The sequence below is a fragment of the Rattus norvegicus genome, chromosome 3 (assembly GCF_021556685.1).
Source record: "Rattus norvegicus strain SHRSP/BbbUtx chromosome 3, alternate assembly SHRSP_T2T, whole genome shotgun sequence".
NCBI classification, from domain to species: Eukaryota; Metazoa; Chordata; class Mammalia; order Rodentia; family Muridae; genus Rattus; species Rattus norvegicus.
Window position 1 is genome coordinate 31,662,446 of NC_141536.1, and position 7,289 is coordinate 31,669,734.

At 36.9% G+C, this 7,289-nt stretch overlaps 1 protein-coding gene across 2 annotated transcripts in view; it reads right to left on the reverse strand.

Moving 5' to 3' along the window:
* Positions 1–209: 209 nt before the first annotated feature.
* The window catches only part of LOC147995459 (uncharacterized), a 272,034-nt gene continuing 264,954 nt past the window's right edge, over positions 210–7,289 (reverse strand). The window contains exons 3-4 of one of the 2 annotated variants that reach the window (XM_087655111.1): positions 5,787–5,880; positions 210–1,024 (exon numbers count right to left, since the gene is read on the reverse strand). In XM_087655111.1, the coding sequence (XP_087511237.1) occupies positions 932–1,024; positions 5,787–5,880 (187 nt within the window). In that variant the 3' untranslated portion in view covers positions 210–931. Of the gene's footprint in view, positions 1,025–3,478; positions 4,349–5,786; positions 5,881–7,289 lie in introns of those variants that run through there. The other variant, XM_087655112.1, reaches the window with a different exon arrangement.

Sequence of the window (7,289 nt, forward strand, 5' to 3'; positions counted from 1 at the left end):
ATATTTATATAAGATACAGTTTTATACACACATGTATGTATATGTGTATATGTATATATATGTGTGTGTGTGTGTGTGTGTGTGTATGTGTGTGTGTATGAGTATGTGTGTGTGTTAGTATCATACTGTTCCTTGTATCTTTTTTCTGTACTTTCTCATATCAACTGTTTCAAAGAAGTTGTCTAAGTTATATTTGACAGATACGTTTTATAACTTTATTCTGCTTTTGAAATTTTTAATGAAATATTTAACTTAGTTATACTTTTATTCAGTTCTAGAGCTTCTGTTTGATTCTCCCTCTGTTGATCCTCATTTTATATAGGCCTCACACTCCTGACTATTACTAGTTTTCTCATTAAGTCATTTTAATTTCTTTATAACAATTATTTTAAGTTTTCTCAATGGTCAACTAATATATCTGATTTATACAGATCGGTTTGATTAATTATTTTGTTCATTTTCATCCCACATGTTGTGCCCCTGCTAGTCGCCAGATTTCTTCATTCTATCCAGCTACCCCTTTGCCTCTGGGGAGTTGGGGAGGTGGTGCTATCTATCTCCCGGCATTCCCCTTCCAAGGCGCATCAAGTCTCTATAGGATTAGGCATATCCTCTACTGAGGACAGACAAGGCAATAAGTCCTCTGATATATATGTGCCTGGCATTAGAATCCAGACCATGCTCTTTGGTTGGTGGCTTAGTCCCTGGAAACTCCCAGGGGCCCTGGTTAGTTGACATGGTTCATCTTCCTTAAGGTTATCATCCCCGCAGCTCCTTCAATCCATCCTGTAACTCTTCCATAGGGGTTCCCGATCTTAGTCCAATGGTTGGCTGTATCTTTATCTGTCTCAGTCAGCTGCTGGTAGAGCCTCTCAGACGACAGTCATGCTAGGCTCTTGACTGCAAGCACAACATACCATCAGTAATGGTGTCAGGGTTTGATGTTCGCCCATGGGATGGATTCCAGTTGAGCCAGTTTTGATAATTTCATTTTATTCTTTTTATTAGGCCATACCTCATTGTTCTGAAATAAATAACAAAACTCATTCAAACCGGGATTTTGAAAATGTATTTACTTGTCTAAAATCATGACTTTGTTTTTAATTAATTATTTTTAAGTAGCCAAATACTAGAGATATCCAAAAGTACATAATAGCATTGATACAAAAACAGATCCTCCTCACCCCCAATAAGCCATCTCTTAGGATAACAGGTTGAAATACTAGTATAAAGGGGAGAAAAAATCTTTTTAAAATAAGGAAACTTCATAAAAGAAGGTATAAATATTTAATGATGTTGACAACTTGCATATAATGTAGCAATCTGAGACTAAATATCCCATTGCAAAGGGCAGAGGCTAACTGAAGACTAATTTTCTTGTTATGTAAATAAATACAAATAACACCCACCACAATTAACTAGAACCAAAGTCCATACAACTTAATGAACTTCTTTGCAGTTATAATTTCTCCTTAGGTTGGAAATTGTGGGGCTTTACATGAAGTTTTTCATGAAGTGTGGTCACTCAGAAGCTTTCATCTCTCTTCATCTATTACCATGACAGAAGAGCTTGTCAGTACCTCATAAAGACATATTATGAGAGATGAAAAAGTTATAACTAATGATAAACATGTGGACTTCTCCTCACCCCATCTATTCAAAGTATTCTACAATGTAGCCCTTCAATTAATCCTAAGAAACAATTCGGGTACATTCTATAACCTATCTGAGGAAAATGATGAGGTGATTGTGACCACTGGAGTCACAGCTGAGTTCGTCCTTTCATTTGAATACACAGCAATATATTTATTGAGCCTAATATTATAGGAGTGTAGACAATTGATTTTTAGGAAGGTCAATAATTCAGTATTACCTTATTCTGTGGTTTCAGATTTCCATTAGCAAATGATTTCCTTTGATAAATCTTTTATGATTAGAACTAGCTACTCTGATATCTTCATAATTGTTGACCTCACCATTGTTAATTTATATAAAAGTCTTTTGTTCTTGCATCTTACTCAAGTCCACTTCCTGCTCCTTCTCAAACATGTTTTCTCAATAAAATACTAAGCTCTACGAAGTGTCAATGCTCTTTTACACATTTACGATTCGGGACGGTACTGTGTCTATTGTAGTCCTAGACTCATACAATTGTCTGAATCTAATTGAAACGTCATTTGTTTGTATTTGCTGTTTTATTTTGCTTGTAATTTCATCCAGTTTGATGAGGTGAGATGAATTCTCAAGGTAGTTATAATTCGGATTCCTCTTAACAATTTGAATACTGAATACTTTTGGTATAATTCACAGCCAGTTGTATTTCTTCATTTATGAACTTTTTATTTCCATGTCCCAGTTTTTAATTGGATTATTTGAATTCTTGGTGTTAGGGTATTTATTGTTGTTGGTGGTGTTGTTTTAGTTTCGATGTTTAGAGTTTTGGGTGTGTGTGTGTGTGTGTGTGTGTGTGCGCGCACACACACACACACAATTTATAATCTAGATACTAACTATTTATAAGATGGTTAGTTTTCCCACTCTTTAAGCTGTCTCTCTGCTTGAACAATTGTGGCCTTTCATACATAGAATCTTTTGGATTTCATAATTACCAAGTATCCATTGTCAACTTTATTTCCTACCTTGTCAGAGAAGTAATTCTCCTGTGTGTATAAGATGAATTACATTCCTTACTTGCTCATATGACAGAATTAAGGTATCCAGGCTATGTTAAGGTCCTCGATCCATTTGCTTTTATTATATTGTAATTTAGCCCCTGTACCTCCAGTATCTATATGACTTTTATAATGAAAGAATACTGGGTTTTGTTAAAGGTCTTTCCTGCATCTAATGAGATGATCAAGTGTTTTCTGACCTATGCCTAATTATATGGTAGGTAGTATTTATTGACTTATCTTCATCAAAGAGACAGCCTATATTTCACTTATTGAGTCTTTATCTGCTTTGGGTACCAAGATAATACTAGATTTGTATGAAGAATTTGGTAGTAATTTTTCCATTTCTAGTATACAAAATAATTTGAGAAATTTTAGTATTAGTTATATGAAAGTCTGGATGAATTCTAAGGTAAATCCATCTAGTCATGAACTTTTATTCATTTATTTGGGATTTTGATTGGGAGATTTTTAATGATTCCTTTTATATTATTAGTTTATGTTGGTCTATTAAAATTGTTTGATCTTGGCTTAACTTTGGTAGATAATATTAATCTATAAATGTAGACATTTCTTCTAGACGTTTCAGGATAGTGGAATATAGCTTTTCAAACTAAATCTTTATGATTATCTGAATTTCTTCAGTGTCTATTGTAATGCCTCCCTTTGCATCTCTAATTTTATTCATGTACGCTCTCCTCTCACTCCTTTGGTTAATTCTTCTAAATGTTTGTCAATGTTGTTAATATTTCAAAAAGCTAACTCTTTCTTACCTTAATTCTTTGTAATTTTTGTTATTGTTGTTTGACTTCATTATGTTCACTTGATCCCTGATTTTTGTCTCTTCCTGTTCCCAAATTTTGATTCTCAATTTAATATTTTAATTATAACATATCACGATGAGTTTATTTTATAGTTCTGTGAATTTGTTGTCCTCTAGACTTCTTTTACCTAGATATAAATCTCTTACACAAGATTTTAGAATTTTAGAAGATTTATTAAAATACTCTATGCTTCTGCTATGGTTTTTCCTATGCCTATAAGGCAAAGGTTAGGCCTTCTCATGGGTGTCCCAAACACTCCCCTGTTGCATTAATAATTCTTAAAATTTCTCATTGAACTTCACTGTGTAACCTAATATCTCTTCTTTCTCTTCAGTTTGCCTTCCACATAAATGTTTTCCACATTCTGCATTCTGTTGGTGATGTTTCTCCTAGAGTTTGTATTGTATTTGTCTTGTGGAGTTGTATTTCCAGCATCATTTTAGGTTGGCTTCTCTTCAGCAATTCTATTTTTTAGTCAATTGTCCTCCCTTTTATTGACTTCCTATTTCACTTAGCTCTTCGTTTTTATCTTGGTTGAGTAGTCCATCCATAGTTATGATTATTCTTTTGACTTCTTTTCTCTGGAAGATCATCCAGGTCATTATCATTGGCATATCCACTGCTATGGAATTTGTAATTTGGGGAATGGGGTCATGTTGTGTTGGTTTCATTTTGTTTCTGGGATGGGACTTGTACTTGAAGTATTTTATACTCTGCATGGTCTCAGAGACTTGATATGGCTAGACTAATATAGAAATGACAGTCACGTGGTCACGGCAAGGTGGTTGGTTGAACAAGCCACTCTGATAGAGAAGACTCAGTAATTCTGGAAAAGGGAGGGATGGTCATGGCCTACAGATGAAAAGGAGATAGTATATTATCTACAGAAAAACAAGGAGGCACAGTAATTATATACAGCTACAAAGGGAGGGAGATTTAGTTCATCTTAATAGGAGGAATCTCTATATTAGAAGTCTTCAGACTATAAACATCCCAGGGTTTATAGCTTTTCCATGCCTCTGCATTTCATTCCAAGGCTTTGCCACTCCAATGTGACTGAAGCATTGGATTCTATGACATGTCCACATCAAAAAATATACATTCATGAGCCTGGTATCATGGCACATGTCTTCAATCCCAGCACTTAGATGGCAGAAGCAGATAGATCTGTGAGTATTAGATCAGCCGGATCTACTTAACAAGCTCCAGCACAGCCAGGTCTACATAGAGAGACCCTGTCTCAAGACAAAACAACAACAATACACAATCAACTCAGGATTTCTTTCACTCAAGGCTCCCTCTACTTCTCAAGGGAGTTTGTCTGCTATGTCTTTATTTATACTTAAATTACCTCTCAATAGTCAGGACAAGATTAAGTTGTAAGAACATTGAGAGCTTGTTTTCTTTTGTCAAAATTGCACTGAAGGTTATTTGAAAGCCTACTTTTCTCTACCTAAATATACCCTGAAGGGCCACTTGATTGTTTGCTCCTTTGATATCTTTTTTTATGTGGTATTTCAAGTCTATTTACTCTACTTTGAATAAGTTCTGGTCAAGCTATCTTTCAGAATAGCAATCTTAGGAAGTTTGGTATGTAGTCAGGGTGCCTGTTAGATATATGAGGCTCTGGTTGTCCTTGGGTGGCTGCCTTTCGGTCTTTGGGGTGAGCATTATTACCTATATGAGATGTTTTTTCTTCCAGATCTCAGATGGTGACTGATGGGTTGATAGTTTGGCAATACTACCTGACAATGAGGTTCCATGTATCTCTCGGTGAGGACTAGGGTCTTTAGATTCACAGGGATACTTTGTTCAGTTGTTAGGCTCCAAGCAATCCTCAGTGTTACTTGCTGAGGTCAGGTTGGAAAATATCCATCTTTAAATTGTATTGTACTTTTTTTTCTTTTTATTCTTTAATCCTTTTTCCAATTTTCCCCCTACAGGTCTACCATCTGCCTCTTCCACATCCCATACCTCCCTGCCCCAATCTCCAAGAGAATATCCCCACAACCCCCAACCTCCATCCCCATCCCACCAGACATCCCCAGTCCCTGGGGCCTCAAATCCCTTGAGGGTTAGGTACATCTTCCCTCACTGAATCTAGACCCGGCAGTTCTCTGCTGTATATGTAGTGGGGGCCTCATATCAGGTGGTGTACGCTTCCTGGTTGGTAGCTGAGTGTCTAAGCAATCTTGGGGATCCAAGTTAGCTGAGACCTCTGGTATTTCTACAGGGTCACCCTCCTTCTCAGCTTCTTCCAGCTTTTCCCTAATGCAACCACAGGGCTCACCAGCTTCTGTCCATTAGTTGGGTGGAAATATCTGCATCTGACGCTTTCACCTGCTTCTTGGATCATTCGAAGGGCAGTCATGCGAGGCTCCTGCCTGTAAGCACACCATAGTATCAGTAATAATGTTAGATCTTGGGGTTTCCTCTTGAAGTGGATCCTAATTTGGGCCTGTCACTGGACCTCCTTTCCCTCTGAATATTCTCCATTTTTGTCCCTGTAGTTCTTGACTTTGAGATGGCAATCCCATCCCTCCATTTGACACCCTGTCTTTCTACTGGATGTGGACTCTACAAGTTACCTTTCCCCACTGTAGGACATTTCATCTAAGGTCCCTCCCTTTGAGTCCTGAGAGTTTCTCACCTCTCAGGTTTCTGGTATATTCTAGAGGTTTCCCCCACCTCTTACCTCCTGAGTTTCTTATTCCATCTGCCATTTTATTGGTCAGATTATAAGCAACATCAATATCCAAGTACCAGTTATCTAACCATTCCATTTTATTCAGGTTGTTAGTATTGGTTATTTTGTGTTATAAGAGAGCCTCAAATTTCTTTTAGGAGATTAATTTTTACCCCTGTGATTTAAGTACTAAGAGGACCATACTAATGTACCAAGAATACACATGACCTAACTATATCTAATCAACATAGCTTATCCCCCAGTTATATGAATGCATTTCATAGATAACCTATATCAATAATAAAAGCAGTTGAACTTATAAAGACTTGGAATATATATCAAACTTACTTTTCCAAAACAGCCAATAGAGTAAATAAAGACCTCTGCTGTCTTTTGTTGTAGGTAAGAACATCATGGTACAAATACGAGTTTCCTGGGTAAGATCTCACAGCTCCTTAGTGGTACTTTGATATAAACCTAGGCAGTCCATAGCAGTCTGTACTCTGATCCTGGTGCTTAAAAATTGGTCCTATGCTAGAACCACTGCAAAGGAAGAGCTGAAGAGGTAAATTGATTTGAAGCTACTCAACACCATAAGGCCAATGTGGGGGAAAACAGATTGCAAAGCAGACTATCTCTCACATTGCTGAGGCCTGGGACCTAGACATTCCTAAAACCTGCAACCTGGTACTTGACAGCTCTGTTAACTAATAAATTTCCCTCTTCTCAACTTATTTTTCACTGGATTCCTTTCACTTACAAACTCACTTACCAACAGACCCTGACTATTAAAACTAGGGGATGGCAAGTTAAAAATAGCCCAAGTTAAAAACTACACTTGAAATTTGCACAAGCAGCTGCCAATCACTTTAAAGCCTTAGCACAGAAGTAGTAACTGCTCAGGCAACATAAGCATTTTAAATCTGTCAATAATATCTTCGCGGGATGGAGAAAGTCCACGTTCTGTTTATACTGTGGATAAGATGAAATAAAATTGACCTTGTTAAAAGTTGGCAACCAAGAGGGAGTGAACATAGCGTAGCTATCATAAACAGCGTTGCTGCCATCCCTGTTTAAAAGAGAATAAAAGGAAATTCCCCTGTGGAT